This window comes from Hyla sarda, chromosome 10, assembly GCF_029499605.1.
Source record: "Hyla sarda isolate aHylSar1 chromosome 10, aHylSar1.hap1, whole genome shotgun sequence".
Classification (NCBI taxonomy): domain Eukaryota; kingdom Metazoa; phylum Chordata; class Amphibia; order Anura; family Hylidae; genus Hyla; species Hyla sarda.
In genome coordinates, this window is record NC_079198.1 from 27814516 (window position 1) to 27841046 (window position 26531).

Below are 26531 nucleotides of genomic sequence, written 5' to 3' on the forward strand. Positions count from 1 at the left end.
TGTGTGTATGATGTGTGTATGGCTGAGGTGTGTGTATGATGTGTGTATGGCTGAGGTGTGTGTATGATGTGTGTATGGCTGAGGTGTGTGTATGATGTGTGTATGGCTGAGGTGTGTGTATGATGTGTGTATGGCTGAGGTGTGTGTATGATGTGTGTATGGCTGAGGTGTGTGTATGATGTGTGTATGGCTGAGGCGTGTGTATGATGTGTGTATGGCTGAGGCGTGTATGTTAGTGTAGCTGTGATAGATGTTAGGTGTGATGGGTGAACGTGAAGAGGACAAAGAGAAAAAAAAAAGGAAGGAAAAGTGGAATGGTTTGCACTTGGATGCTTAAACAATTTATTTGTTATAAAATGACATACAATCTCTTTCTCTTTTTTCTTTTTTTTTTTTCTTTTTGTCCTCTTCACGTTCACCCATCACACCTAACCTCTATCACAGCTACACTAACATACACGCCTCAGCCATACACACATCATACACACATCATACTCACACACACTGTCATACATTTTCAACGCATCTCATACACCGCCATGCACTCTAGTACATTCATTACCATACATATCACATTCACAATATATAACACACTATCATAACCATCGTCCCATATATAAGGGCCCTCCCGGTTTCCTGTAAGCTGTTCGGGACGCCATGATTTCACCGCGGCGGTCCCGAACAGCCCGACTGAGCAGCCAGGATACTTTCACTTAAGACGCGGCGGTCAGCTTTGATCGCCACGTCTGAAGGGTTAATACAGGGCATCACCGCGATCGGTGATGTCCTGTATTAGCCGCGGGTCCCGGCCGTTGATAGCCGCCGGGACCGACCCGATATGACGCGGGGACACCGCGTGACCCCGCAGCATATGGCGGGACCCGGCGGAGGACGTAAATATACGTCCTGCGTCGTTAAAGGGGTATTCCAGGAAAAAATATATATATATTTTTTTATATCAACTGGCTCCAGAAAGTTAAACAGATTTGTAAATGACTTCTATTAAAAAATATTAATCTTTCCAATAATTATCAGCTGCTGAAGTTGAGTTGTTCTTTTCTGTCTGACAACAGTGCTCTCTGCTGACATCTCTGCTTGTCTCGGGAACTGCACAGAGCAGATGAGGTTTGTTATGGGGATTTGCTTCTACTCTGGACAGTTTCCGAGACAGGTGTAATCAGAGAGCACTTAGACAGAAAAGAACAACTCATCTTCAGCAGCTCATAAGTACTGAAAGGATTCAGATTTTTTTTATAGAAATAATTTACAAAAAAAAAAAGTTTTTTCCTGGATAAACCATTTAAGTTCGGGCTCAGAGACTAAAGTAATAATACAGGATGAAATACTCCTTGCGCCATAAACCACATTATTTTATGCTGCTGTTTGATGTGGACACATTACTATGAAAACACATGTGGGATACAGAAAATGATGTCAATGCTGCCAGACCATCAACATAGAAACCGAACTAGGGAATGTCTGCCCCAAGCCTCAATAATGACACAGGATCAAGCTTACGAATATTTCGGTATCCCAAAGAGGAATTTTATAGAAAATCTGTACCTCTGACTAAGAAGTTCAAATCCCAAAATCTGAAGATTTTCGTCATTGAAATACTGGTGGCTTTACTTAAAGGGGTACTCTGATGGAAAACTTTTTTTTTATTTTTTTTAATAAACTGGTGCCAGGAAGTTAAACAGATTTGTAAATGACTTCAATTAAAAATTCTTAATCCTTCCAGTACTTATTAGCGGCTGTATACTACAGAGAAAATTATTTTATTTTGGGATTTCTTTTCTGTCACGACTAGAGATGAGCGAACTTACAGTAAATTCGATTTGTCACAAACTTCTCGGCTCGGCAGTTGATGACTTTTCCTGCATAAATTAGTTCAGCTTTCCGGTGCTCCGGTGGGCTGGAAAAGGTGGATACATTCCTAGGAGACTGTTTCCTAGGACTGTATCCACCTTTTCCAGCCCACCGGAGCACCAGAAAGCTGAACTAATTTATGCAGGATAAGTAATCAACTGCCGAGCCGAGAAGTTCGTGAGGAATCAAATTTACTATAAGTTCGCTCATCTCTAGTCACGACCACAGTGCTCTCAGCCGACACCTCTGTCCATTTTTGAAACTGTCCAGAGCAGCATATATTTGCTATGGGGATTTTCTCCTGCTCTGGACAGTTCCTGACATGGACAGAGGTGTCAGCTGAGATCACTGTGGTCGTGACAGAAAAGAAATCCCAAAAGAAAAGAATTTCCTCTGTAGTATACAGCAGCTAATAAGTACTGGAAGGATTAAGAATTTTTTATAGAAGTAATTTACAAATCTGTTTAACTTTCTGGCATCAGTTGATTTAAAAAAATAAAAAATAATTTGCCACCGGAGTACCCCTTTAAAGGAGTAGTCCAGTGGTGACCCAGTGGTGAAAAACTTATCCCCTATCCTAAGGATAGGGGATAAGTTGCAGATCGCGGGGGGTCCGACCGCTGGGGCCCCCTGCGATCTCCTGTACGGAGCCCCGACAGCCCGCGGGAAGGGGGCGTGTCGACCTCCGCACGGAGCGGCGGCCAACACGCCACCTCAATACAACTCTATGGCAGAGCCAAAGCGCTGCCTTCGGCAATCTCCGGCTCTGCCATTGAGATGTATTGAGGGGGCGTGTCGGCCGCAGCCTCGTGCGGGGGGTCGACACCCGCTATCTCGGCGGAGAGCCGGGGCCCCGTACAAAGAGATCGCAGGGGGCCCCAGCGGTCGGACCCCCCGCGATCTCAAACTTATCCCCTATCCTTAGGATAGGGGATACGTTTTTCACCACTGGACTACCCCTTTAAATCTTCTACAGCCAGCAGTGGACTGGGGCTTCTTCAGCCAAGCAGAGACAATTATTGTCAATCCTTTAGTTGTACAACATTAATTCACATCAATGTCATAAATATCAATAAGGTTCAATAGGTTTTCAATGAAACAGACTTTATTGGTATGTGATTGGGCCAGAATCACTATAGTCATAACATCTAATAAAGGATAACTCTGATGTTGGTCCAGTGGGATACCTGTTCAGATCTCCTGACAACATTTTAGCCCGAAACTTGCCAAAAACTACAGCAATCAGTATAGGGATTTGCAAGGACTTGCATGGGACTTCTGGCAAATCGGTATCCTGATCGCATTAGCAGCGGGCAAGTTTCGGGCTATAAAGTTGCTACGAGATTTAAACAGATATCCTGCCGATGGACCATCATAGATTAAAGGGGTACTCTAGTGGAAAACTTTTTTTTTTTTTTTTTTTTTTAAATCAACTGGTGCCAGAAAGTTTAACAGATTTGTAAATTATTTCTATTAAAAAATCTTTACACTTCCAGTACTTATTAGCTGCTGAATACTACAGCGGAAATTATTTTCTTTTTGAAACACAGAGCTCTCTGCTGACATCATGAGCACAGTGCTCTCTGCTGACATCTCAGTCCATTTTAGGAACTGTCCAGCGTAAAAGGAAATCCCCATAGCAAACATTTGCAGTTCTGGACAGTTTCTAAAATGGATGAGATGTCAGCAGAGAGCACTGTGCTCATGATGTCAGCAGACAGCTCTGTGTTTCAAAAAGAAAATAATTTCCACTGTAGTATTCAGCAGCTAATAAGTACAGGAAGGATTAAGATTTTTAATAGAAGTCATTTACACATCTGTTTAACTTTCTGGCACCAGTTGATTAAAAAAAAAAAAAAAAAAAAGGGTTTTCACCGGAGTTCCCCTTTAAGTAGCTGTATTCTACAGAGGAAATTCTTTTCTTTTTGAATTTTTTGTCTAGTCCACAGTGCTCTCTGCTGACACCTGATGCCCGTATCAGGAACTGTCCAGAGCAGGAGAAAATCCCCATTGCAGTTCCTGACACAGACAGAGGTGTCAGCAGAGAGCACTGTGGACAAGACAAAAAAAGAAATTCAAAAAGAAAAGAATTTCCTCTGTAGCATACAGCCGCTAAAAAGTACTGAAAGGGTAAAGATTTTTTTATTAAAAGTCATTTACAATTCTGTTTAACTTTCTGGCACCAGTTGATTTAACATAAAATAAAATGTTTTCCACCGGAGTACCCCTTTTACAGTAGAAAGTTATAAATACCACTGGAATCCTAAGGTGTTATCAGTGTTTCCCAACCAGGGTGCCTCCAGCTGTTGCAAAACTACAGCTCCCAGCATGCCCGGACAGCCAATGGCTGTCCGGGCATGCTGGGAGCTGTAGTTTTGCAACAGCTGGAGGCACCCTGGTTGGGAAACACTGCTATAGACATAAGGATATGCCATGAATGTCTGACAGAGAGTGGGCCTCAGCACTGGACGCTTGTTTATGGTTCCCAGGAAATGGGACGGTCACCTATCAGACATTTATGTCATATATATCTTATGCTAATTTATACCTTTCAATAGTTAGAATATCCCCCTAAGGAGGACCTGGGATCAGTCAAAAAATTTTGTTTTTTAACACCTTGCAGCTGCGGGGACTCTGACTCCATAGGTGTTTCACCTTGCTATCCCTCTCCCTGGCCCCAAGATTTGGTTGACTATCTGTACTTTTCACTGAATTGTCCAATAGGTGCAAACTTTATTGCAAAATGGGTGTGAATGCCCAGCCCAGGGGGTGTGATTGGGAGGCTGAAGGGGCGTGAAACATGTTTTGGAGGATATTATCACTTATTTATCAAGTTCAACACAACAGTTTCCTGGTCAGCCCAGGGGGTGTGATTGGGAGGCTAAAGGGGCGTGAAACATGTTTAGGAGGATATTATCACTTATTTATCAAGTACAACACAACAGTTTCCTGGTCAGCCCAGGGGTTGTGATTGGGAGGCTAAAGGGGCGTGAAACATGTTTAGGGAGATATTATCACTTATTTATCAAGTACAACACAACTGTATCCTGGTATATAACTTTAAAGGGGTACTCGGGTGGAAAACACATTTTTGTTATTTTAAATCAACTGGTGCCAGAAAGTGAAACGGATTTGTAAATGACTTCTATTAAAAAATCTTAATCCTTTCAGTACTTATCAGCTGCTGTATGCTGCACAGGAAGTTTTTTTTAATTTTATTTTTTTATTTCTTTTCTGTCTGACCACTCTGCACACTGCTGACACCTCTGTCCATGTCAGGAACTGTCCAGATTAGGATACGGGGGATTTGCTCCTGCTCTGGACAGTTCCTGACATGGACAGAGGTGTCAGCAGAGAGCACTGTGGTCAGACAGAAAATAAATTAAAATAGAAAATAACTTCCTGTGCAGCATACAGCAGCTGATAAGTACTGGAAGGATTAACATTTTTTAATAGAAGTAATTTACAAATCTTGAAAGACAAGAAGAAGGGATTCGGCACTGCCTACTTCTGTACCACCTGCACTGGATTCAAAGTCTCTATCTGCGGTTAAACTGTGGATACGTGGTGCTCAGGCTTGCATAGAAGAGATGATAAATGAAACTTGATAGAGGAAATGAAAAGCCGGCAACTCACCGTTCTTCCAACTTCAGCACATTTATTTGTACATACAGCAATCAGTACATCATGGGGGGACGCATAGATGTTATCGGGGGGTACCACTGAGAGGCGACACCGATGTCACATCGGTGTCGCCTCTCAGTGGTACCCCCCGATAACATCTATGCGTCCCCCCATGATGTACTGATTGCTGTATGTACAAATAAATGTGCTGAAGTTGGAAGAACGGTGAGTTGCCGGCTTTTCATTTCCTCTATCAAGTTTCATTTACAAATCTGTTTAACTTTCTGCCACCAGTTGATTTAAAGGGTAACTCTCATCAAATAAACTTTTGATATATTTTAGATTAATGAATGTTGAATAACTTTCCAATAGCATGTTAATGAAAAATATGCTTCTTTCTATTGTATTTTTTCCCGATCAGTCCTGTCAGCAAGCATTTCTGACTCGTGCTGGAGTCCTAAACACTCAGAGCTGCCAGCCTGCTTTGTTCACAGCCAAACAGGCTGTGAACAAAGCAGGCTGGCAGCTCTGAGTGTTCTCCTTTGTGGACAAAGCAGACTGGCAGCTCGTAGTGTTTAGGACTCCAGCATGAGTCTGAAATGCTTGCTGCCAGGACTGGTAGGGAGACCCCTAGTGGTCATTTCTTCAAAGAGGAAAATTAAATAGAAAGAAGCATATTTTTTAATAACATGCAATTGTAAAGTTATTCTGCATACGTTAATCTATAATATATCAAAAGTTTTTTTGATGAGAGGTACCCTTTAAAAAAAAATTTTTCTACTGGAGTACCCCTTTAAAGGGACCTGAAGACTGAACTCTACTCTGCAGCCAGCTGTACTTCTCTCCTGTCATATCTGACATTCTGCAGATGTCTCCTTCTTGTGATGTTCATCATAATTGTAGATGCATTTAGAAACCTTTCCTGAGGTCGGCAGAGCTTCACTGACACAGACACTTCCAGTCCCACAACAAATAATATATATATATATATATATATATATATATATATATATATATATACATATATCCCATTGTAAATGTTTGCAGTTCCAACACCACATTCTGTAAATATTTTTTTTACTCATTATAATTCTTGCTTGTCTGTACAGGCACCCTAGCTCCATAGCTTATGTATACAACAATACAGGACTGGTCACCCAGCTTTCCTAAAGACATGAATGGCACATCTGGGATGTTTACATGCATGGTTGGAATTATATGTAAAATTGGCTGGCAAACACTATTTGACTGAAAATAGCAGCCATATTTGACTAATTTCACAATGCATTTGCAGTACCCAGTTGCTATATGTTCCTAATATACATGGCAAACATATCCATAGACCCCCCCAACACCTAAAGAAGACCAGAAGAGTATAGTTCTGCCCTGGTAGTATAGATTGGGCATTGCTGTATGGAATAGCTTAGACTTCTTTACTATTCAATAGAGCAGTATACAATAATAAATGTATAATAAGCTGTATACATTTATTTTTACATAGAATATGTAGAAGGTATATGTAAGGAAGTCCCCTGATTTATCCTTCATGGACACTAGGAGGCGCAGTATGGAAATGGCCTCCGGCATCACCCCACTATATCATGAATATATACATATGAATCCAATTGAATATACGGTACGTAATATCTAGCAGAGAGGTCATTTATTTCTACAAAGGTAGGTACAAGTCATGGCACCACTGGCAGTGAGCGGGTGTTAGATGGACAGGGGGTAGGTAGATCTCCTGAGAACTCTGTGGGACCCCTGGTAAGTAGACATAGTTAAACCACAGACTAGGCTGACACATATTTTTTAAAGTGTGCCCGTCCTTTGCAAAAACGTTTTATATAATGTAGATTATACCATTATATGTATATTTGTAATATACATTGGTAAAAAAAAATGTGTATTTTTTTAATGAAAAAATTCTGATCCTGCCGCTATTGCCTGTGTGTCTCTGTAAGGAGACCAAATACAGGAAGTGATGGTAGGACAAGCAGGGCTCTCTGCAGGCTCCTGGCTGTCAATCATCCTGATGTGTGAGCTGGGAGCTTGTCACAGAGCCTCAGTGCACAGAGCCCTGCTTGTCCTCAGTGTACAGAGCCCTGCTTGTCCTCAGTGTACAGAGCCCTGCTTGTCCTCAGTGTACAGAGCCCTGCTTGTCCTCAGTGTACAGAGCCCTGCTTGTCCTCAGTGCACAGAGCCCTGCTTGTCCTCAGTACATAGAGCCCTGCTTGTCCTCAGTGTACAGAGCCCTGCTTGTCCTCAGTGTACAGGGCCCTGCTTGTCCTCAGTGTACAGAGCCCTGCTTGTCCTCAGTGTACAGGGCCCTGCTTGTCCTCAGTGTACAGGGCCCTGCTTGTCCTCAGTGTACAGAGCCCTGCTTGTCCTCAGTGTACAGAGCCCTGCTTGTCCTCAGTGTACAGAGCCCTGCTTGTCCTCAGTGTACAGAGCCCTGCTTGTCCTCAGTGTACAGAGCCCGGCTTGTCCTCAGTGTACAGCCCGGCTTATCCACCAAGACTTTCTTTATTTTGTCTCTGCACACAAGCAATAACTGCAAGGACAAGACAGTATTTTCTCACCCAAAAATATGCACATTTTTAAACCAATGAATATAGTAAATAGACATATAATGTTATTATCTACATTATACGAAATGCTTTTGCAAATCACATGTACTCTTTAATGTCCCAGAATACCTCTTTGGACTTGAATGCGTGGAAAAATATGCAGCAAAATATGGCATGTGTGACCCTACCCTTAAGGTGTAGGTTCCACCAACTGGTAGCATGTAGTCTGTACTCATATTATTCTGCAGCTTATGCAAGGAGCCTGAGCTGAAGCATCAGGGGAATGTTCGTTTTTTGCGGTCTACCCTTAATCAAGTGAATGGACTAATTTCATGAAGGCGATGTTCACATGATGGAATTTCCAAGACGAATCTGATGAAAAGATTTCGCTCGGAAATCCTGTTACAGCAGAGTTCCATTGTTTTCATTGGGATTGTGCTGCACCATGCAGACAATGGAATTTTCGCAGCAGTTGTTTTCCCTGCAAAAATTTGCATTCCAGTCTCCACCAAAAGAATTTGACACGTCAATTCTTTCAGCGAAATCCACTCGGAAATGCTTTGCCATCTATGAAGACGATGCATTTCCGAGCGGTCATAGCCCCGGCAGGCATATGCAACTTTGCAGAATGTCAGCGCTTGTTTTCCGTGCATAGATTCTGCAAAAATGTCGCTGTGTGAACGTAACCTAAGAAAGAAAAGTCCCCTCATATATCAGTGTAGCGAGAAGAGAACAGGATGAGTAGAGTTAAAGGGAACCGGACAGGCTGGCAGATGATCATGGAAACTTCTGAAAAGTACAGATAGAATTGGTTTTAGCTGTTCTGTTTGAGAGATTAATTCTCCCTCTGACACTTCTCCAGTTTGTGTGATATCCCCTGGGTGGGAGCTTTTAGTAACTATGGAAGGGGGCCAAATACTACCGCAATCCTCCACTCTACTGTTATAACCCCACCACCATCCTGCCTACTCCACAACCACAGAAATCTGGGTTACACATATGTATCCAAGAGGAAAGGGGAATTGTTAGCAAAAAGGGCCTAACATATCCTTCATTCTAGACCAGTGTTTCCCACCCAGGTTACCTCTTGCTGTTGCAAAACTACAACTCCCAGCATGCCCGGACAGCCGAAGGCTGTCCGGGCATGCTGGGAGTTGTAGTTTTGCAACAGCTGGAGGCACCCTGGTTGGGAAACATTGTTCTAGACAAACTGAGCAACTAAAGGTCTCTTTCTGTTCCATGGAAAGCTTGGTGGAAACCTAAATGACTGGCATTAAAGGAGTAGTCCAGTGGTGAACCCAGTGGTGACCAACTTATCCCCTATCCTAAGGATGGGGGATAAGTTTGAGATCGCAGGGGGTCCGACCGCCCCAGCGGTCGGACCCCCCGCGATCTTAAACTTATCCCCTATCCTTAGGATAGAGGATAAGTTTTTCACCACTGGACTACCCCTTTAAAGGGGTAATTCCGTGGAAAACTTTTTTTTAAATCAACTGGTGCCAGAAAGTTAAACAGATTTATAAATGACTTCTATTAAAAAATCTTAATCCTTCCAGTACTTTTTAGGGGCTGTATACTACAGAGGAAATGCTTTTCTTTTTGGATTTCTCTTCTGTCACGACCACAGTGCTCTCTGATGATCTCTGCTGTCCATTTTTGGAACTGTCCAGAGCAGCATATGTTTGCTATGGGGATTTTCTCCTACTCTGGACAGTTCCTAAAATGGACAGCAGAGGTCAACAGAGAGCACTGTGCTCGTGACATAAGAGAAATCCAAAAAGATAAACATTTCCTCTGTAGTATACAGCCCCTAAAAAGTACTGGAAGGATTAAGATTTTTTAATAGAAGTAATTTACAAATCTTTCTGGCATCAGTTGATTTAAAAAAAAAAAAAAAAAGTTTTCTACAGGAGTACCCCTTTAAAGGGGTACTCCGGTGGAAAACAATTATTATTATTATTTTTAAAGGGGTACTCCAGTTGGAAAACAATCATTATTATTATTATTTTTATTTATTTTTTTAATCAAGTGGTGCTTGAAAGTTAAACAGGTTGGTAAATTACTTCTATATAAAAATCTAAATCCTTCCAGTACGTATCAGCTGCTGTATGCTCCAGAGGGAGTTCTTTTCTTTTTGAATTTCTTTTCTGTCTGACCACAGTGCTCTCTGCTGACACCTCTGTCCCTAGCAAAACCCCATAGCAAACCTCTCCTGCTCTGGACAGTTCCTGACATGGACAGAGGTGTCAGCAGAGAGCACTGTGTAGAGACAGAAAAGAAATTCCAAACGAAAAAAGTCCTCTGTAGTATATATCAGCTGATAAGTACTGGAAGGATTAAGATTTCTAAATAGAAGTAATTTACAAATCTGTTTAATTTTCTGGCACCAGTTGATTTAAAAAAAAAATGTTTTCTACTAGAGTACCCCTTTAAAGTTGTCACCATACTTTCCAAAAAAATATGGCTGGTATTGTATTTGCCAGCCTGCTCTACCCTGTCATTTTCCAGCTGTTGCAAAACTACAACTTTCAGCATGCCCTGCAATTCGCACATTATAGACACTTTAAATCGTATTTCCCCTTTAAGCACCAAGTATTGGAGGACATTCTGACTTGCACCCTTCTTGGCTCTCATGATCCCAGCCGTCTTCTCTTTTAACCCTTACTCCGTTCTCAGTTCTATTCATACACTCACAGTTGTGGTGCAAGCTGAGAGGCGCAGTGAATGCTGCATAGTAGCATGCTATGTATAGCTGACTGCACATGAGGATAAAGCACGACTCAACCCTGGCATGTAGTGAATACAAGCGTACAGTCCGGAGCAGACTAGTAATATTTAGGACACATCTCCGAACACGTGCTACTGGGCGAATACCATCCACGCCTACACGTTACGCTAGTGACAGGTGGAACTGCTTCACTAAAAAATACTGGTACAGTGACCCCCCTCGACCTACGATGGCCCCGACATACGATCATTTCTACATGCGATGGTCTCTCAGAGGCCATCGCATGTTGAAGGCAGCATCAACATACGATGCTTTTGTATGTCGGGGCCATCGCATAAACGGCTATCCGGCAGCGCAGACTGCTTCAGCTGCCACCGAATAGCCGTTTACGGTGCCCCGTGTGCTCCGGTTATGGTCTCCTACCTGTCCTCGGGGCTCCGGCGCGTCTTCTTCGGGATCCTCTGCATCGTCGGCGCTCTCCATCGTTGTCATCACGTCGCTGCGCACGCCGTCCCGTCATCCAATAGGAGCGGTGTGCGTAAGGACGTGATGGCGGCGACGGAGAGCGAGGATGCCGGGGAAGCAGACACCTCGGGGACGCGGCGACACCAATGGACGGCAACATCCCGGGCAGCAGTGACGGTCCGGAGCGGCGGGCACAGATAAGTACAACTTCCTCTACCAGTGGTCTACAATCTGCGGACCTCCAGATGTTGCAAAACTACAACACCCAGCATGCCCGGACAGCCAACGGCTGTCCGGGCATGCTGGGTGTTGTAGTTTTGCAACATCTGGAGGTCCGCAGGTTGTAGACCGCTGTCCTATACTTTGCATTGCACGGATCCCTCAACATGCGATGGTTTCAACAAACGATGGTCCGTTTGGAACGTATTACCATCGTATGTTGAGGGACCACTGTAGTTTGATGGTGAATGGAAATGTCGGTCCAGGACTATAAAGGAGAACTCTAGCAATAATTTATCCATTATTCCCAGGCTGCTCGGATGAAAATAAAAAGCTGTAACAATTCTGGCTGGGCGGGTGCTTCGGATGAGCGGCGGATGCTTCAGATGCTTGCTGGTTGCTAACTTCCTTGCAGCGGGCAAAGCAGCGCCCCCCATCAAGAGGGCGCTCTAGGCGACTGCCTCTTTTGCCTATAGGCAGAACCGGGCCTGCCTTGCGGCTCAGCTAATCGCCAGCTACAGTGATGTCCCACCTCTGCAGTGTCCGGTAATAGGCTTGGCCTTCTTCCTGGTGCCCGCCCGGGCTTGTTACATGACACTGCCGCCCAGCCTATCACCGCCCAAGATGGGACATTCGGTGATAAGCTGGGACTCAGAATGACGACACATCACTCTGAGGCTCAGCTTATCACCGAATGTACCATCGGCCACCAAAAGCCGAAAGAAGACCAGGGCCAGAGGACACAGCGGCAATATGGGCAGCATGGCCAATGAGTTTTTTTTAACCAGTGCCTCACTTATCCACTGGTTAAATTTGGTACTGCAGTTCAATTTCGCAGAACCTGTAGACTGATGTGGTTCTGTTATGTTTTTGTTTAGTTTTTTATGTATTTTTTTTTTCGCTTTTTTTTTATCCTAAACCCCTTGAAAAACAAATGTATTCTCTAAAATTGTGAATTAATGCTAACAGCCCCATGTTTTTATTTTTATTTTAGAGACTACTGTATGTCTTGTTTGAGTTTATTTTGAGAGACACAAATTTATACATTTTGTTAAAAAAAGAAATTCAGGATGAAAACTCCAAGCCCCGAGAAGAAGGGCAGAGAGTACAGTAAATCCGTGTTACATCACATATGGAATGGTACATCAGTATTTTACTTTCTGGCCTCAGATGACCTGACCCACACACTTGGCACGCCGGGCCGCTGAATAAATGCATGCCCTGTGCCTCACGGCCTTCGTGCCCTGCTGTACAGACTCATCACTGCTGTATGAGGTGCAGAATCAGGACACAAGGAGGTATAGTCCTCATGGACATCTACTGCAGCCCTATTATAGCTCCGTACAAAGCAGAGCCATAATACAAATGTGTGCACAAGGCTTAAAGGGGTACTCCGCTGCCCTGTGTCGGAAGCTCCGTTCCCCAGAGTCCGGAAGTTTACTGTTCCAAACACTGTGTGCGGGCTTCCGTGTTCAGGGCCGCCCCTCGTGACGTCACGCTCGCCCGGGGGGCAAAGGGAGGCGCGATGGAGGGGAAGGGGGCGGGCGTGATGTCACGAGGGGCAGCCCTGAACACGGAAGCCCACACACAGCGTCCGGAACAATAAACTTCCAGACGCTGGGGAGCAGAGCTTCCGACACAGGGCAGCGGAGTACCCCTTTAAGTGAAGCCCTTATACTGTTCTGAATATGAGGAGAAAGGGTGAAAAGAAGCCGGTACAGTGGAGGCGCTGCTCGAATGGTGAAATTACTGAGAAACTCAGGCGGTGCAGGATAACTATTTTTATCTATATAAATTGGGACAACGCGTTTCGGCATCCACTGATGCCTTCCTCAGGTCCACTTAACAATTTTCATATTTCTATGTTCAATGTGGGAGAGCTGGAGGATGATCCTGTCTTGGCGTCTGCACCCTTTCTCCTCACATTGCATATCGGCTCCTTATTTAGGAGCTCGATGCCGGTGGGAGAGCAGGAGCTCATCCAATACTAGGGCTGCACAGGTCCCAGTGCGGCCCCTCCAAGGTCGGTATATCACTGTTGGTGTGGTGGCGGGTGCACTTCAGTGAATACATTTCTCTCAGGGAGCGCCCCCTGCACCTTTTTCTCCCCTCTCGTTTCCCACTGTTCTGAATAAACATTGATGGTCTATCCTGAGGATAGGCAATCAATTCTTTGGTTTAGAAGAACCCCCCTTTAAAGGGTTACTCCACTGGAAAACATTTTTTTTTTTTTTTTTTAAATCAACTGGTGCCAGAAAGTTAAACATATTTGTAAATTACTTCTATTAAAAAATCTTAATCCTTCCAGTACTTATCCTCTGCTGTATGCTACACAGGAATTTCTTTTCTTTTTGAATTTCCTCTCTGTCTGACCACAGTACTCTCTGCTATGGGGATTTTCTCCTACTCTGGACAGTTCCTAAAATGGACAGAGGTGTCAGCAGAGAGCACTGTGGTCAGACAGAAAGGAAATTCAAAAAGAAAAGAACTTCCTGTGGAGCAAATAGCAGCTAATAAGTACTGGAAGGATTAAGATTTTTTTTTAATAGAAGTCATTTACAAATATGTTTAACTTTCTGGCACCAGTTGATTTAAAAAAGAATGCTTTCCAGTGGAGTACCCCTTTAAGCAGCTCTACAATATAAAGTCCCAGCAAGCAACTTTCTGTACTTCAGTTTCGTAGATCATCCGCCAGGGTTCAAGTCCTGGAAAAAAAAAGTTTGGGAACGCAACCAAGATTTCCACTCAATGGCTGGTCCTGCAGGACTCCTACTAATGGGAACAGTTAAAAAAAATAATGCAGGAACTCCGTTCCCACGCGTTACTGCAAGATTTAAGCACTGCCATCCGCTATATTATGAACCTAAATAATTTTTGCATTATCAAAAATCTGCACCAGAGACATTCAGGAGGCATCAATATAGATTAGATTGTCAGTGGACCCCAGTAAAAATCTACAAATCATTGGATTCTAGCAAAATAGGCAAGTCAACAAGTACATGCTGCCTAAAGCTTCAATGTACCGAATGAAATGGTCATTTAGTTGGTACAGTATAAACTTTCTGTCTATAGTTCTACTCTGGACCAACCAGCAAATATCCTTCCTTCTAGATCAGTGTTTCCTAACCAGGGTACCTTCTGCTGTTGCAAAACTACAACTCCCAGCATGCCCGGACAGCCTTCGGCTGTCCGGGCATGCTGGGAGTTGTAGCTTTGAAACAGCTGGAGCCACCCTGGTTGGGAAACACTGTTCTAGACAAACTGAGCAACTAGAGGTCTCTTTTCGTTCCAAGGAAAGCTTGGTGGAAGCCAAAATGACTGGTATTAAAGGGGTACTCCGGTGGAAAAAATTTAATTTAATCAACTGGTGCCAGAAAGTTAAACAGATTTGTAAATTACTTCTATTTAATTATCTTAACCCTTCCAGTACTTAGCTGCTGTATACTATGTGATGTCCCAGTACAGAACATGGTTCTGTACTACCTGTAGGCCCTGTCAGGTTGAGTCCCTCAGTGACCTGGGGCCCCCCCTGCAGGGACTCCCCTTGTTGGTTTTTACAAAGGTGTCTGTATGTCACTTTAATGCTTAGACAGGATTCCTCTGCATAGATAGTCTACGGGACCTGTGGGAGGTCTCAAGGACCTGTGTGTAAGTTGTCACATGTTATGTTATGCAGTCACATGATTTGTTGTCACGTTCTCCCAGAGAGCACCAGCTTAACCTATGACCCACAGCTTGACCAATGGGCTTTAGTCCAGCCCCCCAGTATATAAAAGGGGCGGCCATTACAATTCACGCTCTTGTACCATCACCCTCTTTGAGTATAGCAACCACCAGAGAACTCAGGGCAAGTGATCAGCATCTGGAAGGCCACAAAGTTACCATCTCACCAGTAAGTCTCAAGTCTATGTCGGCTGTCACTGAAACTAGTCAAATCCTGCACATAGTCAAGTCTAATTACAAGTCAAGTTTATTATAAGTATTGGTCCAGCAAGCTGCGATCTCCTGGGGCCTGGCCACCTCTCTGGGAAATCTGGCCTTAGCTGTGAAGATAATTACTAGGGATCGACCGATTATCGGTATGGCCGATATTATCGGCCGAAAATCACGATTTTGGGCATTATCGGTATCGGCAATTACCGCGACCGCCCCCCCGACCCGCCGCACCACACCGCGACCGCCCCCCCGCACCGCTACGCCGTGACGTCAGGTGCGTCGCTGCGCATGGGCGTCATTGCGCAGCGGCGTCTATGCTGCGTTACTAGGCCGGAGCCTGCCCGTAGTGGAGAAGATGACCCCCAGAGAAGAAGGACAGCCCGGACTGGTTCACTCTCCACCCGGAATGCCGCCAGACACTACAGGAAGGAAGTATGGCCCGGACCACCCTGACAGGTAGGGGGAGAGAAGCGGGTGGTGGCGGCGGCGGTCTATGGCCCCGCAAAAGCCACTGCAGTGCATTGATTTAAAGCGCCCGCTTTAAATCAATGATCTGCAGTGGTGTCGCGGGGGGATAAATAGCCGATAACTTATACCGGAATATCGGTATAAGTAATTGGCTATCGGCCCTAACCTCCACCGATTATCGGTATCGGCCCTAAAAAACGATATCGGTCGATCCCTAATAATTACACCTGTCTTCTACTCAGTAAAACCTTGGTTTGAACATAACTGGTTCTGGACTCTCATTTCACTACTAGCAATTGGGATAGCGGAGAATCCGGGCGTGTGGTGTTCCGGAACCCAAAAACCACACTGGCATCACGAACACTAGGGGTTAATACCATCCAGCCCCCGGGTTTAATACCATCTGATCCCACCAACCTACACCGCTACACCTGTGGTCTGGAGGGGCAAGCTGTGCATAACTAGCTTGCCCCCTGACTGGTGAGCAGTTAAGGGGTTAAGAAATATACAGGCAAGGTTTTTAGTACCCTCCCTCCGCCTGTAAGACTTGTCGTAACTATAGTGGTATGTCCCATGGGTGGAGGGGAAGGAGTGCACCAATCAGGGGTTTAATAGTTTCCCGGGCTTTCAGGGGCCCTCCCCTGGGTATTTATAGCTGTGGTGCCTCCCTTCCCCCCTCAATCTGCCCAGGACCCGGAGTTTTGCCCTCCCTCCCCTTTTTTGTATCTTTGTTTGCTGTAAATCACAGCTTGGCGGTAAGAAGACGGTGAAAGCGGGGTCAACCCGGGGTAGACCTCCACACAGGACGGTGTGGCAGCACCTCTCGGGTTGGTAAGAAGCCAATCGGTGTCTTTGTTACAGTTAAATTGTTATTTATATAAGTAATTTTTATAAATAAAGCTGTGGCCGATCCCCACCCACGGAAAAGTTAAATTGTTGTAGTGTCCGTTATTATTTAATTATTTATTGTAGTAAGGGGGAGGGGTAGATATAGCCTGCTAGGAGCTAATTGGGTCTCAACAGTCCCGCCATTCACCCGGTGGTCCACCACAACTACGAATAGGGAGACAGTCTAAGATTCCTTTTTGCTGCCCAACCTTCTCAAGCAATGGCAAGAAGGTGGAAGCAATGTGCACCCCTCAAAATGCTGTTTGGACGGCTGCATAAACTTTTCAGATATCTGAACTTAAAGTGCCTTTTCCTCTCCTTTACTACATGGAGCTTTTTCAGATTTTCCATTTTATGATGTTAACCAATCTTTGTCATAGTTCGCATTTGCTTTTTAGCTTATTTTTTCCATCACCCCCATCACTTCATCCATCATCACAATGGACTTGTCTCCTCTACACTCACAGCTGTGCAGAAATATTGAAAAATCCACTAGCACTAGACTTTTTATGACTGTAATGGGTTTTTGGCTCTATCTTTTTGCGAGTTCTTGGGGGCACGGTAGGAGGAGAGGAGACGGGTAGAGAGGTAAATGGAGAATAGAAATTCTCCGCCACATCTCAAGTATACTGCAGCCGAGGAGGTGTGAATAGAATGGTCTTTCCCAATAAAATCTACTTTTTCCTCTGCTCACAGCCAGAAGTCTAGCCTAAAGGTCTCTGGATATTGACATGATTCTGGGGGGGGGGGGTTGGTCTTGGAATGAGAAATGACAAGTTCTCTTGTGTTGACTGTACAGAAATCACATTATTTTCCTGGCTACAATACCAGAAGGAGGGCAACTTCTGTGCACTGAGTACTGTATCTTTGGGGGACTTCTTCAGAGCTATTCACGTAGTGTCAAAGACCTCTCGGCATGATATCCATCTAATTGGATGCCTTGGGTATGTTGCCTGGAGTCGTATCCAAGCAGTGGCCTATTCTCTCCACTTAGACTAAATTCATTATAGCTGTCTGGAACAAGTACAATTGCCAAACTACTGCTATAAGGCCCATGTATGATGAGGCACACAGACCCTGTTTGGCGCTCCCTAGAGGTGACTCTCAAATAAGTGCAAAGATAACACACTGAAGAAGAGTATATACATTTGTCAGTTTTGGCATTTGTCATTTCAACATACACTGCTCAAAAAAATAAAGGGAACACTAAGATAACACATCCTAGATCTGAATGAATGAACTAATCGTATGAAATACAATTACCGTATTTTTCGCCATATAAGACGTTCCAGCATATAAGACGCACAGATAAGACGCTCCGGCATATTAATGTATGAAAATCTAGAGAAAAAAAAAGATTCTGAACCTTCAACCTGCGGACCTCCAGATTTTGCAAAACTACAACTCCCGGCATGCCCGGACAGCCGTTGGCTGGAGGTCTGCAGGTTGAAGACCACTGGTATAGGAGGTAATACTCACGTGTCCCCGCCGCTCCGGACTCGTCACCGCTGCCCTGGATGTCGCCCTCCATCGCTGTCGCCACATGCTGGAGTGTCCCCGTCGCTCCGGAACGTCTCTGCTGCCGGGTATCCTCGCTGTCCGTTGCCGCTATCATGTCGCTACGTGCGTGACGACGTGATGATGACGAAGAAGAGCGACGGCCATGCAGGGGATCCCGGCACGGAGCAGAGACTGAGGAGGCAGGTAAGGTCCCTCCCGGTGTCCTGTAAGTTGTTCGGGACGCCGCGATTTTACCGCACCGAACAGCCCGACTGAGCAGCCGGGTTAGTGTCACTTTCGCTTCAGACGCTGCGGTCAGCTTTGATCGCCGCGTCTGAAGGGTTAATACAGGGCATTGCCGCGATCGGTGATGTCCTGTATTAGCAGCGGGTCCCGGCCGCAGGGACCGCCGCGATAGGACAGGTTTTAATGTCTATTTGCGGTATAAGACGCACCGACTTTTCCCCCCCATTTTTGGGGGAAGAAAAAGTGCGTCTTATACGGCGAAAAATACGGTACATACACCTGCCCTATTTATAAAACATGCCTGGACCACTGTATCAATGAACAACTTTCTGCCTCAACTCCATTTCTTATTGACTGTAAACTCTCGGGAGCCAGGCCCTCACTCCTCTTGTTTAAATTTTAAATGTGTAATATTGTAATGTTTAATACTTGTCTTTATTTGTACCTCCAAAATTGTAAAATGCTGCAGAATCTGTTGGCGCTATAAACATATTTATTATTATTATTAATAATAATTTAAAAAAAATAATAATAATATAATAATTATTATTATTATTTTCTATAAGCGACTCAGCTACTTGAGCCACCTTTAAAGAATTCTGCAACTACAGTGGTCCCTCAACATACGATGGTAATCCGTTCCAAACGGACCATCGTTTGTTGAAACCATCGTATGTTGAGGGATCCGTGCAATGTAAAGTATAGGAAGGTGGTCTACAACCTGCGGACCTCCAGATATTGCAAAACTACAACTCCCGGCATGCCCGGACAGCCAACGGCTGTCCGGGCATGCTGGGAGTTGTAGTTTTGCAACATCTGGAGGTCTGCAGGTTGAAGACCACTGGTATAGGAAGTTGTACTCACCTGTCCCCGCCGCTCCGGACCGTCACCGCTCGTCACCGCTGCCCTGGCTGTCGCCTTCCATCGCTGTCGCGCGTCCAAGGGGTGTCCCCGACGCTCCGGTAAGGCCTCTGCTTCCCCAGCATCCTCGCTCTCCGTCGCCGCCATCACGTCGCTACGCACGCCGCTCCTATTGGATGATGGGACGGCGTGCGCAGCGACGTGATGACGACGATGGAGAGCGCCGACAATGCAGGGGATCCCGAAGAGGACGCGCCGGAGCCCCGAGGACAGGTAAGTGATCGTCAGCGGACCACACGGGGCACTGTAAACGGCTATCCGGTGGCAGCTGAAGCAGTCTGCGCTGCCGGATAGCCGTTTATGCGATGGCCCCGACATACAAAAGCATCGTATGTTGATGCTGCCTTCAACATGCGATGGCCTCTGAGAGGCCATTGTATGTTGAAATGATCGTATGTCGGGGCCATCGTAGGTCAGGGGGGTCACTGTATATTGTTTTGTAGAAACTGGCATTTTATGCCACAATCTTAAAGCAGAACTCTGGGCAAAAATAATAGTTTAGTCTGCTTCCCCAGCTCAGATGTCAGCTTCCCTATGCAGCTCTATGAGACTAACATGGAGCATCTTTAGAGAAGCTTACGGAAAGTGACTTTTAATCCACACAGTTATAACCCTGGTCACGATGGTAAACAGGAAATAAAACCATCGATAAATTGCGCATTATACAGCTCTTCAATTACAGCATGTTACTCCTGGACAGTAAAAAAAATGTGTAGAGTGCCTCTTTAAACAGAAGACCTCGAAAGTAAGATGTTGTTTATGTAGAAACTTGGGGCCTATAAGGCTGTCCACGTGCCACAATCTAAAATTTCTGTTATATTTCCACTATAATTTACGCAAATTTCTGTTGTCCACAGAGGGGAAAAAAATCGATTGGTGACACCCTATTCTGCGCACAATAGCATGTGGCAAAGTTTTGTTAAAATAGTGTCAGAAAGTTCTCGGTGTTTCAATTTCTCCCCATTTTTAAGATATTGTTTTGCTGTCAATGCTGTTTTCTGTGTATCCAAAGACTTTAAACCGTTACACAATTATATTCAGTTCTGTGAGCTAAATACATCAGCAAAGGCTACACATATCTCTAGTACAGTGTTTCCCAACCAGGGTGCCTCCAGCTGTTGCAAAACTATAACTCCTGCATATCTGGACAGCCAAAGGCGGGCATGCTGGGAGTTGTACTTTTACAACAGCTGGAGGCACCATGGTTGGAAAACACTGCTCTAGCAGTTTGCTACAATCTGTCAATCAATGGATAGATTGTTGGTTGAAAGCCAGGAGTCCTGACTCTTTAGCTCACAGAGCATTGTTTAGGCTCAATACTGTATTTACTTCTCAGCTGAGGACAGGACTAGATATATACCGGTTTGCAGACCCTGAATGTAAACAAGAATAATTTTGTTCACAGGCAGCAAACAGAGATCTTGAAATGGAGATCAAGGAAGACTGGAGCAGTTGCCCATAGCAACCACTGTGATCGCTTTTTTTTTTTTTTTTAAAGGCCTTTAAAAAAATAAAAGTTGAAATCTTTTATAAGTTGCTATGGGCAACTGCTCCACTCTTCTTTGCACATGGTCTGATAACATTTTCCCGAAAGTATATGTGATGTCCCAGTATTAGATATAGTCCCGCACAGTACTTAGGCCCTGTCAGGTTGAGTCCCTCTGTGTCCTAGGGGCTCTCCTGCAGGGTCTCCCCCATAGTGTTATATGTATTATGTATAAAGGACCTTTGAGGTCCTTTGAGTTAATAACATGATACTGTCATCACATGTTCAAGTCACATGTTTTGTTACCCAGAGAGCACCAGCTAACCAGGTGACCTGCAGCTTGACCTATGGGCTCCTTGCTCAGCCCACTTTATAAGAGGGGGAGGTACTACAATCTTTCTCTTGTGATTCATTCTCTGCTGAGGTCAAATCCAGTCCAGATGTCTCAGAGCCAGTGTCCAGCACATCTGGAGGCCTCAATCCTAAATTACAGCCACATGTCAGTAAGTCAAGTCATCTCTGTCTGCTGTCACTATCTACAGTCAAGTCTATTATAGTCAGCGCGGCTGTGCTAAAGTCTGTCAAAGTCACTGCAAGTCCCAGCAAGTTGCGAGGTCCCCTGTGTTACTGGTCACCTCTCTGGGATCCTGGCCTAGCTGTAAAGACTGTACCATCTGTCTAGCTCAGTAAAGCTACCATTAAACCTGACCTGGCCTTGGACTCTTATTTGCCCCTGCCTAACTAGGACTAGCGGAGCTACCTTTGGGTGGTTACAGGCCCTGGTGTCATGAACATTTAGGGGTTAATACCATCTGCCCCTGGACTACAACATCTGCCCCATACACCTCACATTGCACCCCCGTGGCACACCACATATACTATAAAGTTTCAGTACTTTTTGATTTGTAAGGCCGTGTTCACATCACGATTAGTGCCTCCGATCCACAGATCCGATTTCTAAATCTGTATCCGGCTAAAACCGTATTTGTGCCAGGACAGGAACGGCATAAGGAACCTTTTCAGGGTGTGACCCCCAAAAATCCCCTTCAGCATATTTTGACCCTAAAATGTAGAGAAATCCCAATGTTGGTCCTTTGCCACCATTAAAGGGGTACTCCAGTGGAAAACATTTTTTTTTAGGTCTTCATAAGTCAACTGGTGCCAGAAAGTTACCCTTCCTGTACTTTTTAGCAGCTGTATGCTACCGAGGAAATTCTGCTCTTTTTGAATTCCTTTATTGTCTTGTCCACAGTGCTCTCTGCTGACACCTGCTGCCCATATCAGAAACTGTCCAGAGCAGGAGAAAATCCCTATAGCAAACCTATGCTGCTCTGGACAGTTCCTGATACGAGCATCAGGTGTCAGCAGAGAGCACTGTGGACAAGACAAAAAAGAAATTCAAAAAGAACAGAATTTCCTCTGTAGCATACAGCCGCTAAAAAATACAGGATAAAGGGTAAAGATTTTTTTAATAGAAGTCATTTACAAATCTGTTTAACTTTCTGGCACCAGTTGACTTATGAAGACTATACGATTAAGGGTGCACTACGACACCTGAAACGCGTCACAGTGTCCATGTGTGTTCCTGTATGCTGGCTTTTTATACAATAAAGAAGAATTCTTTTTGCCACAATATCCTTTTCGCTGGACAATCTCTTTTCATTGCTAATTTACAAATCTGTTTAACTTTCTGGCACCAATTCATTAAAAAACAGCAAGGTTTTCCACCGGAGTATCCCTTTAAATGAAGAGACACGCCCTGTTTACGTAATTTTTTTTTCATGCTTCTCAGACACTTTCTTTTTTTATTCGGACTCGGAGAATACCGTCCTTTGTCTGATCACTGTACATGATCTAAACTGCTAACTCTGAGACTGGACAACTGCTGCCTATGGAATTCCCACTTAATATCCGTCCAGAGCCCGGGGGCATGAAAGGCCTACTTTACAGTGGGTGAAAGCGACTTAACTCTTCTGTCATGGCTATAAACTGGGCAAGTACTGGCAATAATACTCGGGAACGTAGGGGCAGACTGCCCCCGATCTAAAGGTTTCGAAACTCATTGCAATGCAATTTTATCCAGTGGGCTAAATACATCAGCAACAGCTGCATGAATCTCTCTATTACAGTGTTTCCCAACCAGGGTGCCTCCAGCTGTTGCAAAACTACAACTCCCAGCATGACCGGACAGCCAAAGGCTGTCCGGGCATGCTGGGAGTTGTAGTTTTGCAATAGCTGGAGGCACCCTGGTTGGGAAACACCGCTCTAGTAGTTTGCTACAATCCGGCAAACATGTGCGCGACACTTGCGATGACTTCATATCACGAGGTGCAGAACCATGATAAACATCAAAAACATCAGGGGGTAGCGAAAAAAAAAAAAAAATTGTAGCCCAGATATATCAATCTGTCTGATTGGCCCATAGCAAACAATCACAGTTCATTTTCTCAAATTCTTGTGGTAAAGCGAAAGCCGAGCTCTGATTGGTTGCTAGGGGTAAATCCCACTATTTAGTCAAAGTAAGTAATTGCATTGCCCATGACAACCAAGTAGATTCTTAAAAGGGGTTCTCCACTGAAAAACATTTTTTTTAAATGAACTGGTGCCAGAAAGTGAAACAGATTTGTAAATGACTTCTATTAAAACATATTAATCCTTCCAGTACTTATCAGCTGCTATATGCTCCACAGGAAGTTCTTTTCTTTTTGAATTTCCTTTCTGTCTGACCACAGTGCTCTCTGCTGACATCTCTGTCCATTTTAGGAACTGTCTAGAGTAGGAGCAAATTCCCATAGCAAACCTATCCTGGCCTGGACAGTTCCCAAGATGTCAGCAGAGAGCACTGTGGTCAGACAAAGGAAATTCAAAAAGAAAAGAACTTCCTGTTGAGCATTTAGCAGCTGATAAGTACTGGAAGGATTGATATTTTTTAATAGAAGTAATTTACAAATCCGTTTAACTTTCTGGCACTGGTTCAGTTATAAAAAAAAAGTTTTCCACCGGAGTATCCCTTTAAGGGCCCATTCACGTTACGGATTTTCTGAGCGGTATCACGAAGTACACCAAACTAATGTACATATTACATTTTTTTTCAGTGGAGTCCGCTCTGAAATGCATTGCCATCTATTGCCGTCAGTTCGGAGTGAACCTAGCACCAGCTTGTTTTGTCTCTGGGCCGGAGATTCCGTAGTGTGAATGAGCTCTTACAGTACATATAAAAGGGGAAAACCTATCCAAACTGTCTAAGTGGAAAAACTGTCTTTGTTGCCCATAGCAACCAATCGACTTTCATTTTCTTTAAATGCTGTGGTGAAATCTAAGCGGCGTTCTGATTGGTTAGTATGGGCAACAATGATAGTTTTTGAAAAGTTTCTAAAATGAGACTCCGTTAGATTTTTAACAACATACAGTATTTCAAAGTTTGAAAAAGAATTAGTTGCTACGAGAAACAACTCATAGTTTGGTATAAGGCTGAGTTCACACCACGTTTTTGCAATACAGTTTTGTATCAGGTCTGATTCCTCAAAACCTGACTAAATTGTTTCAAAACATGTGTACAAATTGTTATCTGGACGGTATATGGTTGAAAACGGTATACGGTTTGAAAAATGATGTCTGGTTGCATACATATACGTTTTTAACTTTTCACTCCATTATGAATAAAGTTTCACTTGTTTGATTGAAATTCCAAGAAAAAAAACTGAACAAAGCCAAAAACCATATGGTGAAAACCGGATGGAACCGTACGCACATAAGGTTCTGTACGGTTCCCATTGACTCCCATGTAAAAAAAAAAAAAAGTACACAGTTTAATACAGTTTTTAACCCGGACCAGAAACCGTTGTAGGCCACGGTTTTCTGTCTGGAAAAAAAAAGTAAAAAACCGTGTGGTTTGAAAAACGGAGACAACCGTATACATTATGGTGCATACGGTTTTGAATGGGAAGTCTATGGGCATGGTTTTCTGTACGGTTGCATATGTTTTTTTATGAAACCGTATGCCGAAACCGTATAGTAAAATCGTGGTGTGAACACACCCTAAAAACCGGTATAAAACCATATAAAAATTGGTAACAATAAAACCGTATAAATAAAACGGTAACAACAGAATTGGTGATAAACGTACACCTTTCGACCTTGTTTTTTTTTTTTTGTAGGGTTATCTCATGAATAGGATAATGAGGTGGAGCTTATGTAGATCTGTATACAAAGCAGCGTTCAGGTATTTCTAGGCATATTGTGGGCTGAGCTTAAAATATCCCCAAATTTAGGATTCTAATTAGGGGGAGATTTGTGAAAACCTGTCCATAGGAAAAGCTGCTGAGTTGCCCATAGCAACCAATCAGATCGCTTCTTTCATTTTTCAGAGGCCTTTTCAAAAATGAAAGTAGCGATCTGATTGGTTGCTATGGGAAACTCAGCAACTTTTCCTCTGGACAGGTTAACATAAATCTCCCCCTAAGTGTAGGGTCACACATAGCAGATACGCTGCATATTCTTCTATGAGCAGACACACAGGGCTACACGACAACAGCCCTGTGTGCAGGGAGGTTTGGAGGCGGACCCACGTGTCAGTCATGTGTGCGTGCTGGGCCCTCCTCCGAACTTTACTGCGCACACAGGGCTGCCGCCAGGCCTTGCTTATAGTAGAATATTCTGCGTATTTCCCACTGTGTAGCGGTTTCCTTGACTCTACCCTAATGTTGTAAGTGAACAATAAAAATGTCCTAGAGATGTATCATTGAATTCTTGGACTGGATTGGACTGTTAAGAAAATATATTTACCACAAAACCCATGAGAAATAGAGGCATGGATCAGTTTCTACATAGATAGTCCCAAATGTCTGGTTTTGCCCATAACCAATCACAGCTCAGCATAAATCCATTACACATTAGACTAACATTGACTGATGTGCATCCAGAATATGGCGATAATACTATCCTCTATAAAGGAAGTTACAGCTTTGCTAATCTACTCTTATATAGAGATGTAGCTAGGCTTTTACACTGGGCAATGGTTTGCTGCCCTAACCCTGTATCTAAATATTCTGGCTAAGGAACAATGGTTTGGTGGCACCCTCCAGCACTCAGCACCTTAGGCACATGCCGGGCTACTTTCCCCATAGCTGCACCCCTGAATTATATACACTGCTCAAAAAAATACAAGGAATGCTTAAACAACACAATGTAACTCCAAGTCAATGACACTTCTGTGAAATCACACTGTCCACTCAGGAAGCAACACTGATTGACAATCAATTTCACATGCTGTTGTGCAAATGGAACAGACAACAGGTGGAAATTATAGGCAATTAGCAAGACACCCCCAATAAAGGAGTGGTTCTGCAGGTGGTGACCACAGGCCACTTCTCAGTTCCTATGCTTCCTGGCTGATGTTTTGGTCACTTTTGAATGCTGGCGGTGCTTTCAGTCTAGTGGTAGCATGAGATGGAGTCTACAACCCACAAAAGTGGCTCAGGTAGTGCAGCTCATCCAGGATGGCACATCAATGTGAGCTGTGGCAAGAAGGTTTGCTGTGTCTGTCAGTGTAGTTTCCAGAGCATGGAGGCGCTATCAGGAGACAGACCAGTACATCAGGAGACATGGAGGA

The 26531-nt window shown here is 44.2% G+C and overlaps 2 protein-coding genes across 3 annotated transcripts in view; one reads left to right on the forward strand and one right to left on the reverse strand.

Moving 5' to 3' along the window:
- The window catches only part of LOC130294663 (protein kinase C and casein kinase substrate in neurons protein 1-like), a 115581-nt gene that overhangs the window by 55035 nt on the left and 34015 nt on the right, over positions 1-26531 (reverse strand). The gene's annotated exons all lie outside the window — the stretch shown is intronic.
- SAXO3 (stabilizer of axonemal microtubules 3) overlaps positions 22744-26531 on the forward strand; it is a 75045-nt gene continuing 71257 nt past the window's right edge. The window contains exon 1 of the mRNA XM_056544857.1: positions 22744-22913. Coding sequence (XP_056400832.1) covers positions 22899-22913 — 15 coding nt within the window. The 5' untranslated portion in view covers positions 22744-22898. The remainder of the gene's footprint in view (positions 22914-26531) is intronic.